General features: G+C 31.0%; 3 protein-coding genes and 1 pseudogene across 3 annotated transcripts; 1 reads left to right on the top strand and 3 right to left on the bottom strand.

Annotated features, from left to right (window-relative positions):
- Positions 1-2299: 2299 nt before the first annotated feature.
- LOC126555599 (uncharacterized) lies at positions 2300-3334 on the bottom strand (annotated as a pseudogene).
- Positions 3335-5505: 2171 nt separating this feature from the next.
- LOC126555598 (histone-lysine N-methyltransferase SETMAR-like) lies at positions 5506-5946 on the bottom strand. The gene has a single exon (XM_050210497.1). It carries the CDS (start codon positions 5944-5946, stop codon positions 5506-5508), a length of 441 nt encoding a protein of 146 aa, XP_050066454.1.
- A 1587-nt stretch (positions 5947-7533) lies between these two features.
- On the top strand, positions 7534-12802 carry LOC126555597 (uncharacterized). The gene is made up of 3 exons (XM_050210496.1): positions 7534-7832; positions 11919-12474; positions 12575-12802. The coding sequence occupies exons 1-3, from the start codon at positions 7534-7536 to the stop codon at positions 12800-12802; spliced, it is 1083 nt and encodes a 360-aa protein (XP_050066453.1).
- A 1901-nt stretch (positions 12803-14703) lies between these two features.
- LOC126555596 (52 kDa repressor of the inhibitor of the protein kinase-like) lies at positions 14704-17419 on the bottom strand. Its single transcript, XM_050210495.1, has 5 exons — positions 17285-17419; positions 16619-16919; positions 15669-16513; positions 15293-15605; positions 14704-14897 (listed from the first exon to the last, which is right to left on the bottom strand). The coding sequence occupies exons 1-5, from the start codon at positions 17417-17419 to the stop codon at positions 14704-14706; spliced, it is 1788 nt and encodes a 595-aa protein (XP_050066452.1).
- Positions 17420-18059: the final 640 nt, after the last annotated feature.

Here is an 18059-nt window from a genome sequence, read left to right as displayed (position 1 = left end):
AGGTCTAAGGAAAACATGGATCCAAGATCAGTACGGTTTGGGGTAACTGACGGGACGTCATCCCAGGTACTGGAAGATACATTGGAAGACATTGGAGGTCCAGAACAGTGGTGAAGAGGGCAAAACCGACGGAGATTTGATAAACCACTTTATTGAACAGATGTTTGATAGACTGGAGGGGTTGGAACAACGGTCGACAAGCAGCAGTTAACAATTGCTACTCTCAGCGAGAGCGTGGAACGCTTGGAGCGGGGGTTAGCCGAAGAAAAGCTTAGGTCGACCGAACGGGTGGCGCAAGCAAGTTGCGCATACCGTGGGGTTTCCCCCAAACCCTCCACCAGCATTTTGTCCGGAGAAAATCAAAAGTGCCCGGCAAAAGTCAAAATCATCCGGTCAAAACTCAAGGTGTGAGTTTTGAGAGCCGTTGGGGGAACATACGGAGCAGATTGGCCGGGGAAAACCCGAGAAATCGGGAAGTATCCAGAGTTTCCGGTAACCGGTCCGGTGTGTCCGGTGAAGTGTCCGGTAGAAAAGATCGGGAAGTGTTACAGAGTAATCTCTCCGGTGGAAAACGTGTTCACTTCGCGGACAGCCTGCTCATTCCTCAAAATGAGTTGAATATGGCCCGTGCGTCACCTGGGAGTTTGGACGCTGATTACTATGTGACCAAAATCCGTCTACATCCCAAATTTATTTTCATCTCGTTGTAAATTTTCCTAGCTTTAATTTTATGTACGTTAAGTCCTTCGACTCGTTCCGGAACACGGTGAAAAAAATTAAAAACCACGCGTGCATACTAATTAACATGCCGTACTAGTCACCTGGATCTCCATTACACCTAATAGTTTATAATTAATGAGGTTTTTTGATTATCTTGGCGCTATCTGGAAGATAGTTCAAAATTTAAAGGTCTGGCGCCTTAAATATACCGACACGCAATCGAGTATGCGATGATTCTTATCACTAGTCGTCTGAAAAATAGTCACCTAGCTTTGGTCACCCAATTTCACACACGTATTGTAAATTGCGAGTCGCAACTTTCAACTTCATGAAATAACTCGTGAAATAAGTAATTGCTAATTAGTAATGAATCTAACATAATAATATTATGAGAAATAATGCGAATATGCGATATGTAGCACTGCGGTCTGCGGGCCGCCGTCTAGACTACTACTAGCGATCACAACGTTATCCGATCTAACTAGTCAAGTGTCCGCAGCGCCTAATAGCGTCACCCGATTATTACCACGCCGACGAAAATAAGGCCAGTGAGGAATCTTTATAATAAATGATAATACATATGTAAGTATGATATGAATTCAGAATTAGGCTTAGATGATATGTAATGAATAGAGCTACTGGCTAAATATTTGAAGCCAACATAACTAAGGGGTGAATTGTTGCAAATGCGTTTTCGGTCAAATTTTATCGTTCAGATCTTGTTTTAAAGAAGAAATTACTAAATAAACATTGGTAGGGTGGACAGCATACAAACCTCTACTCGTACTGCATGAATTAAAAGGATCGGGGTTTGGCAATTGTTCTCCACAACTTGATTATGCTAGTATCTTATTTGTTGGCACTTGCTCTAGTAAATATGCAGATGCAGTTTGTGACATGCATTGTGATGATAATGAAGAAGTCCTTTTGTTTAACAAATTTGAGCATGATTATAATGAAAAATTATCAATATTAGAAGAATATGGGTTTTATAAGTATGATTTTTGGGTCCGAGAAAAATATCCGAAAAAATTACAAGTCCTTATCATAATTTAGCAATCAGTGTGACCGCCTGAAGAAATATTAAAACTATAATTAAAATATATTAAGTTAATTTGCATAGTATAATATTACGCACTATTTTAATATTTTAATATTTAAATTACGTGAAATTCCTATATTTCCTATATTATAATATAATAATTATAATAACTATAACAAAAAATAAGCATATAAAATCAAATCATAATAGCTAAGTATAATACCTACCTATATAATTGCATGTATTTAATGTATTATATGTATTTAACACATCATATTACTTTTGTAGTTAAGTATACTAAAAATGTCAAATATCGAAAAACACCTTAATGATTATATTTGTATTATAGGGAATAAAAAAGACCGTTACATATTTCGGTACTTATTGATTATCGCGACTACCTAACAAAAAATCTTCGACTTCATCAGGTTCAAGGAACGGAAGAACAAAAATATAATTTAAAAATTTTCCTTCATCTGTATCTCCTTCAATATAAACTTTACTTAGACCCAAATTTTGTAATTTTCTAAACCACGCTTAGCCGAGATGAAAATTACAACCTCGAATAATACTGGTTAGCCATATATTGTGAACCGCTTCGTGTATTCGAATTTCGAAATCAATTACAAACATACTTGGGTTAAGTACAAATCCTTCAGTCAAACATGCATCACGTAACTTTTTAAATAAATGTTCATAAGTCGATGTATGTTTTTTAGGAAGCAATGCATACAGGGCCGCAGCCACACATTATTCTAGGAGGGGCAAGCTCTAATTTTGCCGCCTCTCTTTCCATCACTCAGCCCCAATAATTTACATATTTTGCCGCCCCTAAAAATTTGCCGCCCGGGGCAAAAGACTCCCCTAGCCCCCCCCCCCTAGCTGCGGCCCTGAATGCATATACCAGAGACGTATAAATACCATTTTGAAAGCCATGCAGTACAAAAAACTGATTGAAATTTAGTACAGAACTGGAATGTTCCGTCCATAAAAACTTTTTCCATAGAAAATAAGTATTTTAAATTTATGAGACATGTAAATACCATTATATTTGTTTCCATATCATTAATTAGCAAAAAATTTTCATTTTTGTTAGTCATAATATTCATATTTATTAGAACTTTATGTACTTCATTAAAATATCTTTGAGAAGTGGTGGGTGATATTTGGTTTTTTTATTATATACATTTCTACGAATATATGAAATATCATTAGTTAGTAATTGTGTATCGTTTTCTAAACTACGACGTTCTTTTCTAATTATTTTAGATGGCATTTCATTTATATTGCTTTCAGATATTTTTCATTTGATACTATCATTTACAATTTGACGTTATTTGTTGTATTTATTTACGTAATTGTAGAATTTGATTCATGACTATGATCCAAAACTGATTTTTCTTACAGTACAGTGTTTTCCTTATTGAAGACTAATTTAGCTTTGCATGTTTTTTTAGTGCATTCCCAATTTTTATTACCATTTATTTTTGATTCATATTTAAATTTGAATTTAAAATCGTTTAACACTGTTAATACCTTGCCATTCTGGCTAAACATTGTTGAAAATTCCATGACGTTGAATAAAATATATAAAACTCTTAACAACTTTTATTAGGTGACATCACCTAATAAAACACTTAGTAAGTAGGTACTAACTAGTGTTGTCAAAAGTAATTCCATTTTAATTTTTTTAATTCTTCTGTTTTTTGGTTTTTTTGTGCAGGATTTTGTACAGTTATTTCTATTAGTTTACGTGAAAATTTAGGACGAAGCGTTTTAGATTTAACCGATTGTATTACAGTAGGACTAGAACTGGTGGTCATATCATATGTATTACTTTTTGTAGATGTATCTATAAAGTTATAGGAGGAAGAGGTACCTGGTTCACAAACATCTATACCCACAACCTCATTATTAAATAATTGTGTTTGAGTGTTATTGAAATATTCATCGTTAGGAATAGTTATATACTCACCTTCGTCGTCAAAAACAATCGGTAAACTATCAATATCAATCTCAATATCAGGTTCAAAATTATCATTTATATCATTGTCATTATGATTAATTTCATTTTCATTATTGAAAATTTTATTTTCGTCATCAGAACATTCAATATCGTCATCACTTTCATCCCAATTGGCAACTAAATAGCCAATTTCTGTATCACTCAAAAATTTACTCATGTTTAATAAAAAAAAAGTTCGTGTGCAATGTTGCAAATAAGCAACAATCCTAAATTAGACTTTAAGTCAACTATAAAACAGTTTTATATTAGATATGAATTTTTGAAAAAAGTATGTTTTAAGAATAAACGACAAAATTTTAATTAACCTTTTTTAAAAAATCTAATAAGAGATCTGAGGTACCAATAGTTGTCATAACAAGTAATACGTATTATTTTATATTGTTTTTTTTTTTTTGATTATACGATTTTTTTAAATAATTTTTAATAATAACATACTTTTCAATATTTTAAAAATTGGTTTTCTTATATTTAAGCCTAATACTCTAAGAGATACTAATACCTGTCATAACACGTAATAGGTATTATACCTAATTAAACAATAAACGTGTACTTATATAGATTATCGTAACGATATGTTTATACATGTAGTAAATATAGAAAGTATATAAAAAAATTGCCGTAGTTTGTATGAATGTATGATGTACCTTATCGGTTTTGTCGCAGTTTGTATAACCTTAATTTCTTTTTTGCCGCAGTTTACATACAGCCTTTTTAACGTGGGATATTTTGAGGGGGAACCATAATTTACATGCCTAATCAATGGCTCACATTAATTCGATGTGCCAAAGTAAAAGGTGAACCATGTATTGTTTCCGATATGTCTTATTATGATTTCTTGGATTCAACTAGAAAACTGCTTCTGATGAAAAAACATTAAGAGGCTGTTCTGGTATCCCAAATTCGACCGTAAAAACATGCTTTCGTACTTCCCATTTTCCTCAGCTCTCTTTAGTCGTAGAAACATGATTTTTTCACCATAATAATCCTTAAAAGTTCTTCTAGGTGACTGCGTTCCAGTTTTTAGATATCTATTTTTGTCTATTTCATATAATTTTTCAAAAATTTGAAAAAAATACAAATTTCAACTGCAAATATAATTGGTTTAAAAAAAAAAAATTAAAAATCTGGAACGCAGTCACCTAGAAGAACTTCTAAGGATTATTTTGGTGAAAAAATCATGTTTCTACGATAAATAAGAGCTGAGGAAAATAGGAAGTACGAAAGCATGTTTTGGTAAGAAATTTAGAAATGTATAGTCATGTGCTGCTCTGCTTAGTATAGCGGAAGCGTTCGAGAACTACGTTTATACCATCACCCTGCGGACTACGAGGTGTGGCTAATAAATAACGAGATTTTCTCTGTAAAAATTTTTTATTTATGTTTTTTAATGGTTTAACATTTTTCCCCTCCTTGTTTGACACATCGCTCCATTCTAATTTTCCATTGGTTGAAACAGTGTTGGAAATCCTTTTCTTGCAATGTCTTTAACACCTCTGTCGCTTTTGTTTTTACAACTTCAACTGACTCAAAATGTGTGCTCTTTAACGCACTTTTTAGTTTTGGAAAAAGCCAAAAGTCGCATGGAGCGAGATCTGGTGAATATGGGGGGTGTTGAAGCACTGGAGTTCGATTTTTAGCTAGAAATCGCTTTACAGATAAGGCACTGTGAGCCGGCGCATTGTCTTGATGCAAGATCCAAGAGTCATTTTCCCACAACTCAGGCCTGCTTTCTTCTTACTCGTTCTCTGAGTGTTGTCAATACTTGAAGGTAATAATGTTGATTCACAGTTTGTCCCTGAGGTACCCATTCTGTCATTATTACACCCTTAATATCGAAAAATACGATCAACATGGCCTTCAGTTTCGACTTGCTTATTCGAGCTTTTTTCAATTTTGGTGATGCGGAAGTCTTCCAATGCATGGATTGTCTCTTAGTTTTGGGGTCATATTGGAAAATCCAAGTTTCATCGCATGTTATCACCTTTTTCAACAAATCTCGTTCGTTTTCCATCCGTTCAAGAATGTCAACGCAAATTTGTCGCATACCGTCTTTCTGTTCCAGAGTGAGGTTTTTAGGCACCATTTTGGCGCAGAATTTTGTCATGTTTAATTCATCGTGCAAAATTTGTCTAACGGTCTCCTTGTCGATATTAACCATCTCAGCTATCATTCGAATACTCAGACGTCGATCTTTTCACACAATTTCATTGATTTTTGAAATGTTATCGTTAGTTTTTGAGGATCATGGACGACCCACCCGTTGATTGTCTTCAACTTCTTCACGACCCTCACGAAATCGTTTGTGCCACTCAAAAACACGTGGTCGTGATAGAACACTATCTCCATATACTTCAGTTAATAAATTAAAACTTTCGGTCGCAGATTTTCCAAGTTTCACTAAAAATTTTAAATTAATACGTTGTTCAATTTTTTCGTCCGGCATGATTTCGACATTCAACACGTAAGAGGTCAATTTAAACGACGCTTACACATAGACTACAAAACGGAAACTGACTAAACTGGTATTGTTCGATGCAGTGATATTCATAGATTACAAATATACTACCATTATACCCTTATCTACTCATGCCTTATTGCTAAGTAGATAATCTCGTTATTTAATAGCCACACCTCGTATTCAGCCATACCGCACCATAGGTCAAAACTGGTTTTCAGATCGCGCCTGGCTCGTTGTCTATAAATAATTATTATACACAATACGAAAACAATTAAATATTGGTGGCAGAATAATATAATATTTTGTTTTATTTTTTGCATAGAACCGATATCGAATTTTATATTTTATATACCTATTATTATTATTCTGCACATCATATTTTACATAAACTCACATAACACTTTTATAATTTGAATAATTCTTTTTTAAGCTTGAAGAAAATTAAACTATAAAATTAATTTTATCAATATTGAATATACAAATAAAATATAGAGGTACATTTAACAAATAATTTTTCCAATCTATATAAACCAGAACCAGAATGGCTAAATTTAGTATTACACGGAGCAAAAAGTAGACAGTAAAAACTAAACAGAGAATTTTGAGATTTGGAATACAATAGCCAATCATAATATTTGTATTCACCATTAAATAGTTTTCTATAAAATGTTTCCCGTGGTAGTTTTCTATTGTACTTGCCAATTTTCCGAAAAATTTTATTAAATTGTATCTCTTGGAAATTGGTTGTTACTTGATTCTTCAAAAAATATTCCAATCCTGACTCATTAATGACCCACTTCGGTGGGTTTTTTACAAAACAAATTATTGTAGTTAATTTTTTTTTTCATTTTTTTCTGATTTACAATTAGGGCCGTGCCACACTATGCGTTTTGGCGAGACCGGTTTGGCCGTACGCTTTTCGACTAGATGACGCGTAGATGCCACTCCTATGTGTTTTACTTATTAAAAACGTTCCTTCAGTTTGCTTCGTAGGTCAAATTATTTGAATAACGCGATAGACGTGGTATCGAAAATACCAATCAAAGTATCTGCAACTACTTACTTTTCTAACATCGTTCTGAATGTAATTAGTAATTTTACTATAGTATAAATTATTTTATTCAATAAATTACAGTGAGCGATTTATTTATTAAGTGCGTATTTATATTATTCAAACGTATTAAATTAAAATATTTGATTATTCTACACAAGTAAGTATATTATTATAATTTGTTCATTTCAGTGATTTGTTATTAATAATAATTAATAAATTATTATCTTGTTAGAATGAATCGTAAAAAGGTTCAAGTCATTGTAGCAGCTGAAGCACTTGGTTTATTGGATACAATTAAATCAGAAAGAAGGTACTGGGTTTATCTTCTCAATGTGGAACGAGAAAAAACGGGACATTTCAAAATTTTTTTTGAAAACATAAGGCGTTATCCACAAAATGTTTTCGAATACTATCGCATATCAATTTCGAGTTTTGATGAGTTATTAGAAATTCTACGTCCATATATAACTGAAACCACCACATTATTTCGTAATCCAATTTGTGCTGAAGAACGGCTTACAATTACTTTGAGGTATGTTAGCTAAAATTTAAACATGCGTTTGGCGTTTCATGAGTAAAAATTGAAATAAAATTATTAAATAATATTATACATTAACACATTGTAATGCAAATTAAAATAATTATATGTTGTAACTTGTAACAAACTTGGTAACTGGGTAAAAATAAAATATGATTGGGTAATGATAAAGATGTCGGAAAATTCGAAATATAATGCACATTAATGTCTAATGCACTTTACCTACTAACTATGAACTAAGTTGTAAATTTAATTTCAATCAATTATGAAAATAATATACTCTTTAGTTAGGTACTTTTTTTTTGTAGCAAAATCAAAAAAAAAATTAAAATTAAAAATACTTAAGATAATACTTAGTAGTTACCATGTAATATTTTTGTAATTTTTTAAACAAAAGTAGTAGGTACATCAATAAAATTTTAAAAAATAAAATAAAACAATCACTTTAGTATGCGAAATTATAAAAAAAATCTTAAGATAATAATAGATATTACTGATAACTTTTGTAATAATCAGAAATTGTATAGGCATTAGCTTGGTCTGCAGATAAATATGAGCTAGAGTAATGTAATGGAGGGAATTCCATAGAATGTTGAGCCTGTCGTGGTGGTACTTTATTTATCGTTGAATCTGATGTAGATGATGTATATGTGGACAAGATAGGTAAGGTTAGTTGTGAGGTAAAATGCAGGGAGTCAAAACGGGTTAAAATATTTCGGGTTTCGGGTTACGTGTTCAAAACCGGGGAAAATTTTTTGTGGGTTTCGTGATAAAAGCCGGGTACAATTTTTTGCGGGTTTCGGGTTTCGTGTTAAAAACCAGATAAAATTTTTTGCGGATTTCGGGTTTCGTGTTAAAACCCGGGTTAAATTGTTGTGGGTTTTGAATAGGCGTGATTAGAGTATTAAACTTCATCCGCAGTGGCAGCCTAGCTAATAACCGGCGCTTCCTTATTAATGAACCAAAATAAAGGCCTTATTTGTTAAGGCCCCCCTCACTAACGAAATATTTAGATGATTCAAAAATAAGTCGGAACTATCTATTTACAGTTAGATAAGTACAGTAATTCCAGTAATTTAACTTTAGAAATATTCATGTACAGCTCTGGATTAACATTTACATATTTCCCCACCTAGCTACAAATCAAAAATAATACTACAATAATATCCAATAATAAACGAGTATCATCGTCGTCTGTCTTAATTCTTTATACATTATACTTTATAGTAGATTTTTCAGAAGTCAGAAAATCAATTAGGCAATACATGTTTGACTTAATTAACAAAATAAAGATACAACTCACCTAATTTTGTCAAACATATCTTTGTAATAGTGTCCCAAATAGAAAAAATATTTAAGAGGGGGACTCCATGGCTCAAGCCCCAAAATTTTTTTTAATAATAATATATATTATATTATTATTTTTTGAGGAGGCTTTGAGTGATTTTTGGTGTGCTAAGCATCTCCAAGACCCCCACCTATTTGCGACACTAGTAAGCATCTAAATAGTAATTATAACGAGACCACAAAAAAAAATTTTTATTTGTTAAATACAAGTTGTAACCCTTCTGAATTAAAACTTGGTTGACCGGCGCCTTTCAAAAATATCAGTGGCAGCCCAGGCACCCTAGATTGCCACCATATACACGCCTATTATTTGTTTGAGTGTTACTGGTATTGGTTTCAAAATTCAAACCATTAAGATTTAAGTTCAACAACACTTACAGACTAGGTACAGCACTCAACCTATACAAATATTCAAATATTGTTTACTTATAAAAAAATGTGTCAATTCTTAATTGTTAGGACAAATTTAAAAGATATATTAGTTATAGACACTAGACAGTATAATACTATAATATACTAAGTACTTAATATTATAGTGTATCTATAATTTTAGGCAATACCAATACAATATTTAATTGATATAACAATAATAATAATTTGAAAAATTAAAAAAGACAACTCAAATAAAATTATCTTTAATTCTTTTGTAAAAAGTCTAAAACTTCAAAATACATATATAAAATTATAAAATGTTAACTTTTAACAATAAAGTTTATAATAATGAACATGATAAGTGATAAGTGATAACACTAATGCAACCATAATATATTTAAGCCTGCTAATCTGAATTGTGTGTTACATTTTATAATTAAAATACTCTCTAAAAGTGCAGGAGAAAGTCTTTTCAACACTAACCTGAAAACAATTCTTGTTTAAGTATAAATCTTACAATCATTGAAAATATAAAATGACTTAATCTTTTAAGCTTACTTGTGTGGCTGGTATGGACATTAAAGTTTGAGAAATTTCATATAACTCGGGCATTTCTTTTTCCTTCAAACTCCAGTATTCTCTAATATCAGACTCATATGGGATTCTTTGGACACCATCATATGATTTCACATATATTAGGTTGTAATATTGTACTGTTGGCGGTAATACAATCGCTACCACTTTTATATTTCAAAAATAACTCACAAGTCATCAGTTATATCAGTTTCAATATCAACAGATGTAACACTTGTAACATTTTCAGGTTCATTTATTGTACACACTTCTTGGGGTCGGCCAACATTTTTCAAAGCACATATCAAACTCCATAATTTGCAGATATGATCTTATGCTTTTTTTTAAATTCAGGAACAAGAAGTATTTGTAAACGAGGATCCATATATTATATACTCGTAGCTAAAAAAGACATATAATTAAATATTTAAAAATCTAAAACCATTAATATTTATAGTAAAATATGAATTAAAATGTATTTAAGATAACAAATATTTGGTTATTTTATAATTTTATATCTTACAACTTTTTAAAATAAATGTATATCATTATATTAATAATTTAAAAAAAAAATTGTATTCAAACCTAACAATATTTATCCAATATAAATAAGTATACATTAACATACATTAACATACTAAAATGGTCATTAACCCAAAGCTAAGCAATAATTATAATGGTTAAACAACCAGGTATACAAATTCAAGTTACAAATTATGATTTATATAGCTATATCAAGCCATAAAACTAATATGATAGTAAAATAAAATTTATACCTGATACAAACATATCATTAAACATAAGTGTCTTTTGTCTTTTTATCATGGAAACTTGAATTGCTTTAGATAGCTCTGTGTTCACTTTGGACAATCCATTTCTAACTTTCCACCAACATCCATAAAAGTCACCAATAGTTAGATCTGCTTTTTGTAAGATTTTAGATCTGATTTGTACAGACTCCAAAGTCAGCACCTTTAAAATTCCAATTTATATTTTTATTAAAATTTTAAATTACCTAGGGTAAAGACACCAGTGAATGCCAGCATACCAATTAATGCCACTTGTATTTACTAACATTAATTTTAAGCACCCCTGAATACATACAATAATCACACTTAAACCTAATCATTCAGGAAATTATAACAAAAATATTGATACTAACATAATAATCATAACCTCAAAATTATTTTTGTAAGATTTTTTTTTCGTTATCATGTTTATGTATGATACCACCACAATATGAATTGTTAAAAAAAAAATAACAGCTGCGAGCGGAACCGGATATTCTTTATCAATTTTAATCTCGGTGAGTGTTAATACAATTTATATTATCAATGCATTGTTAGATTGGTCAGGACGAAAGCAGTCGATTTGTTCGATGCTTTATGTGTTAAAGGTTAAAAAAACAGGTTAATGATAATTTTATATTTATTGGCATTTACTAGATCAAAATTTTCATTTTATCCAGTGAATGCCATTTCACTGTTATTCACTGGTTAACTCTACATACCTAGTGTATGTCACATAGTGGTATATACTGGTTATTACACAATATCCAATAAATGCCACTTTGTTATTTTAATGGTGTAAAAAGTCTGTAAACTTATATTTGACTTTTTTTAGATTTTCTGATTAACCGACTCAAATAATACCTAAGTAAGAAGAGTTCTAAACCAAGGTTTAAGTATAACAAAAGCAATATGCTTAAGGCCATAGAAGCCATACTTCAACCAGATATTTATTATTAACATGATAATAATATTTTAATTGTTTTTAAATCTTTTCAAGATATTTATCAATTGGTACGTACTTTGCCGCTCTAAAATTCGATTTTCAAGTAGGAAGAAGTACAATCAAAGTTATTGTAAAAGAAACATGTCAAGCGATTTGGACCAATTTAAATTTAATAGAAATGACTGCACCAACTATTGACGAATGGATGGAAATATCGAGAATTTTTTATTTGAAAACTAATTTCCCCAATTGTCTCGAAGCAATAAATGAAAAACATATAAGATGTAAAAATTCTAACAACTCAGGATCTTTGTTTTTCAATTACGAAAAATTTTTTTCGATAGTATTGATGGCTGTAGTGGATGCAAATTTGAATTTTATTTCAATTGATGTAGGATCTTACGGCCGCGAAGGAGATTCTAATATTTTTAAAGAGCGCCCATTTGGTAAACTATTATATTCCAAGAAATTGAATATTCTAGAACCAACTATATTACCAAATACAAATAATAGCCCTCAACTTTATGTGTTTGTTAGAGACGAAGCTTTCGCGTTACACACAAATTTACTAAGGCCTTATCCAGGGTGTAATATTAACGATTCTCGGAGAGTATTTAACTAAAGATTATCACGAGCAAGGCACACAGTTGAATGTGCATTTGGAGTACTTGCTAATAAATGGCGTGTATTACATACATCGATACAAGTAGAATCAGATTTTACGAATGAAATTGTCAAAACTTGTTGTATTCTATACAACTTCGTCCGTAAGACAGATAGATGGTATCAATTATGAAGATTCTGAAAACAACAGTTTAGACGACATTGAAACTCACGGAGTAGGGGCGGCTCGTTCACAAAGTGTTGGTGTAAGAGATTACTTCGCTAACTATTTTATGGGCCCAGGAGCAGTAGATTTTCAGTACAAAGTACTTTAGTTTATAATTAATATTACTTAATTAACTGCAGATTTTAAGAGACCAACAATAATGTATCATAATTTTTAAGTAGGTACTTATTTTTTTTTATATAAAACAGTATTACATTTTTTATTTGTATTTAGATTTAGATTTCTGTGCTAAAATTATTATTCCTAACTATTAAGATATTAATATTATAATAATTGAATAATATACAAGGTTCTTACTTACCTGTGTTTTTTATTCTACACTTGATTTTTCAGTCCAATTTTCATATACATATTCCCCAATAGTGTTCCAACTTTTTTCTTTTATATTTCTATCCATATAATCTTTTGTCCCAAATTCCCAAATTGATGGATTGTTTTAGATACAAGAAATAAATTTCAAAAATTTCAAAATAAATTGTTTATAAATTCAAAAGAAACGCAGCCGCTAAAGCGCACAGTGTGACACGCGCAATATAATATAACATGTTTTGTATATACTTCCCGTCGACTTGGTTCCTGCCACAGATATATAAAAATACTAGATAGCCGACTACCATACGTTATACATACAAAATGATGTCTCCAACAAAATGGCCGATAATCGTTATCTAAGAGGTGACTGTTTACAAATTAAACTGATATGATAAATGATAAGACACTATTTTGTAGGGATATAGTATTTTAAATTTTGTAGGAACGAAAAACTTCAGAAAATTTCTTGTCTGAATATTATAAGCTCTGGTAACTTTTATTGTAGAAAATGTTTTTTTGCTTGAAACTGAAATTTGGAACCATTTAATATTTTACACTGTATAAACAATTCAATATTTTAATATAATATAATAATTTACTGTATGTATTTGAAATGTATTCTACAGATATTTTAAATCCAATTAGTAACCGCCATAAATTTACAAAACAAATCTTATTTATGAATCAATAAAATTATTTTACCTGTATGTCGTGTAGTTTATAATACCTATAATCTTTTTATTGTTATTATTAATATTTTGTATCATTATTTAAGCATTTTGATAAATACAAGAAATCAAGATTTATTTTAATATATGATATATTATTTTATTAAAGTTGTATTGTACTGATTAAATAAATAAAGCACTTGATCATTTTTTAAATGTTATACTTTCTAGGTGTACTAGTATTTGTATTACAATAAATTATGTTATAAGTAGGTAGTTATAAACTTACATTTATCTTTAAAACTTCATCTTCAAGAACACAGACAAAATATTTTATGACAATTCCCTTGTATAAGACATATAGAAAAATTTAATTCCACTCAAAAACTTTTCTAAAATGTTACACAAAATAATAATAGCTTTAAGTATTCACTATAAATTTAATTCTAAAATCTAAATGTTCATACCTAGTATAAAATAATAAATAATAATAACATCGTTCTTATCAATACTAAGACAATAAACGTTCACCTCTTAGATAAGGATGGCGGCCATTTTACTGGCGACAATAATAATACCCAAGTCGGCTATCTAGTATTTTTATATATCTGTGGTTCCTGCCAAACCGCAAAATGTTGCGGTCGGTAAACGTCAGGAATCCACCGGTCCCAACAAAACGCTCTAATGTGACATCTACAATTAGAACTTAAGCGATTCGTTGTTCCGGTCGACCGGACCCGCCAAAACGCATAATGTGGCACGGCCCTAAGGCCAGTGGCGCAACTAGAAAAAAATTTTTTGGAGGGGGTTTACATTAGTACAATATAATATATACATAAGATAAAATCCTGTATGGTTAATTATATAATTTATTACATAAATAATGTTAATATATTATTTATAAATATAATGTACCTATACTTAATATTTCTCAATCATCATAAATAACAAGAAGTAAAATAATAAAGTTTTAAGTATAGAAATAGTCATACTATGAATAAAAAAACACTTATAAATTAAGATTGAGTCTTCGTTTTGAAGTTTTAGCCATTTCATCTATAATCATTGATGGATCAACAATAATATCTTGGTGTATATTGAGGACTGCCAATCCATTTAATCTCATTTGACCGGTAGTATTTCTGAGATAATATTTAAGTCGACGCAAGGTTGAAAAAGATCTCTCTCCAGTAGCTGTTGTGACTGGCAGCGTAATTAATAATTGCAATAACTTTGAGATTAAAGGAAAAAAATCAGGATTACAATGGAAAAATAGTTCTGTTATTGTTGACGACAAATTTGGTGATTTGAATGCACAACTGTTATACCACAGTTTAAGTTCACCATAACACACTTCTAAGCTAGACAAATTGATGCTGTCACTTAATATATCAGTATAAAATTGAACATAATTTTGAAGTCCTCAAACGTTTCTTCAGATATTTGTTTGCTGGTCTTAGGTAATTAGCTGTTGAAACTTTTTAGTTTGGCCCTATGTTCAAGAAATCGTCCGTGTAGTTGTTCAAAAAAATTATCAAGAAATGGGATGAATGTTGAGATTCTATAATATTCTATTGGATTATTATTCATAACATTACTCCTATTTTTTTGTCGACTTGATGTTCTAGGAACACTAACAGTTATATCAAAACTACTACAGACATCCTCTACTTCTTTAAATATTTTTTCAAACTCAGCATTAGCGTTATCACGGATTTGTTTTATAGTTGATTGAGTCATATCACCAAATTCTAGAGCAGATTCTAAATCTAAGTTTTCAGTTTGAAGAAATTTGCTCAAAGGAGCACTTATTGAAAATACTTTTACTAATATCAATAAGGCTACTTGAAACCTTAATTGATGGATGGAGGAACTAAGTTGGTTAGCTAAAGCAGAAGTCTCATTATCTTTCTAAGTAGATATTTCATTAAGTGCATCCACAACTGCTGGTTGAAGTTCATGAAACACAAGTACAGCGTCATGTCGCTCAACCCACCTTGTAGGGCAAAACTTTTTTAGTTTTTTCAATTTTGATTCATGTAGTTCATTCTGAATTGATATTTTAAGTACATTTTGTCTTTTAGGATAGCCAAAAAAGTTACATATAGCTTCCATTGTGCCCATACAGTTTCGAATATCAGTTACATTACAACTAAATGAAATAGCCAAGTTTAAACAATGTGCTCCATAGTGGATATATAAAGCCATTGGATATTTATCATTGATATGTTTTTGTGTTCCATTAAATTTCCCGGACATAGCCGCCGCTCCATCGTACCCTTGCCCAATTAAGTAATTCAGTTCGAGTCCCATGATCTCAAGATTTTGAAGTATAGTTTGTGCTAATGCTTTGCCACTTACATCAGTAACTTCCACAAATTGTAAAAAATCTTCTCTATTTTTTTTTTGTTCTAAATTAACATAACGGACACAAATGGTGAGCTGTTCTTTATTGGAGATGTCACTTTTCTCATCAGCCAATACAGAAAACCCTTTGGCTTTGTTTACAGCACATACAAGATTTTGTAAAATGAGATTATTACAAGCAGAAAGTATCTCATTTTGTATTTTCCAGCTCAGATATGTTGCATTTTTTGCGCAAGAAGTTAAATGACCCTTTAAATATTCATCTCCAGCATCTATTCGAAACCGAAGTAACTGTCTAAAATTTCCATCGTTACATTCAGGCTCATTAATATTTTCACTAGCATTTAATAACATTTCACTGTCCCTATGGCCTCTTAAGGTTATACCTTGCCTTCCACAAAATATAACTGTTTTTACTATTGGAATAACCTTTAACCGGTTTGCTTCAATTTCTTTTTTAAGCATAGTGTTAATTTGAATATTTATTGAATCAACATTTTTCGATTTGACTGCCAAAAAATGATCATGACGATATTGACATGTTTTATGATAATCACTTTCTGAATGAAGTTTGGAGTATCCTTTATCACCTAACGCCTTCTTCCAGTCGTCAAATTTTTCTAATACTAATTTTCCTGGATTCTGATTACCTCCTTTACCTACACCATCATTTGGACTGAAAAATACACAAGTTTTACAGTACACACCATTTTGCTCAAATGAATAGTGAAGCCATTTAAATTGAAAAAACCATGTAATTTGACATTTCAGATTTCTTTTTCCAGTTTTAGGAAAAATATAGTCTGGAGTGGGATGCTTAAGCTTTGCCAATGCTGTAACTTTTTCATCTTCAGACAACTAAAATAAAAAGCATCAAAAGCTTAATAAGTACTATCAAGCAATAAACAAAAAACTCATTATTATACTATACACACTTTCTTTCCAACATAAAATGATATGTCATTTTCTATATTTTTTTCAACTGCATTAACATCACAAGTGCTTGGCTAGTTTAAAGCAAAGCAATAAATAATAATTAGCAAATATTAGGGTACTTTAAAATTCAAGCAATCATAATTAAAAAAAATTTAATATGTCTATCATCTACTTTGAAAAATATTATTGGCTGCATGCCTACATGCTGGACTGTTCATAATTATTTTAAAGTCATAAGCTGATAAGACTATAAGAGAAATTATATATTAAATTTAAACATTACTTACAATCATTGAAACAGAACTATTTTCTGCTACACACTCATCTTCTTTGAATGGTGATGTAACAATATTACTGGTAGTTTCTATGATGATTTTTGGAGTTTTTGTAAAGAAAAAATCATTTATTTTCCGTTTTGCCATTTTTATAAATTATTATGATTATAAGTTGACGCGGTCCCGCGTAATAGTCGCTTGAATACAAGCGACCTTTGCGCGGATACCCGCGCCGTCACCTGTCTGTCCAACCGCCAATCGACGACGGCCGACACCGACGCGCGATAAGCGCGTCTGGAATTGTCAACCGCCGGTACCGCGGACTCTCTCGGCACTAGTTTTTCGACCGTCCCGACGCACAAACCACCCCGGACCGAAAAACCCCACGCCCGTAACAAAACGGCCATACCACCTATCATTTGTTCATTATTTTTTATTTTTCATCTATTTCGTATTTTGTTCGATAAAACAGTAACTCCCGGAGTTACAGTGCTAGTCAGCGCTACCTACAGTGGAACTTTGTTTTTTTTTCTTTCTTTTTGTGTTCTCATAATAACAGTACGGTGAAACGTTTTATTATCATTATTAAATATTAACATTCTTTGCTTGTTGATTTAAAATACACGGCGATCACTCGTCATTATTGCCTAACGCAGTGTTTTTTTTTTTATTTTTCTTTTTCTTCCCCACGTGTTTTTTTTTGTTTTCACCGCTGTGCGCATCGGCTTCTCGGCTGACACCGAGGCTCGCTACAAAGTGATATTGTGATAATTTACTTTTAACTAAA

Source organism: Aphis gossypii, unplaced genomic scaffold, assembly GCF_020184175.1.
Source record: "Aphis gossypii isolate Hap1 unplaced genomic scaffold, ASM2018417v2 Contig00927, whole genome shotgun sequence".
Lineage (NCBI taxonomy): Eukaryota > Metazoa > Arthropoda > Insecta > Hemiptera > Aphididae > Aphis > Aphis gossypii.
This window is presented reverse-complemented; position numbering and strand designations above follow the sequence as displayed.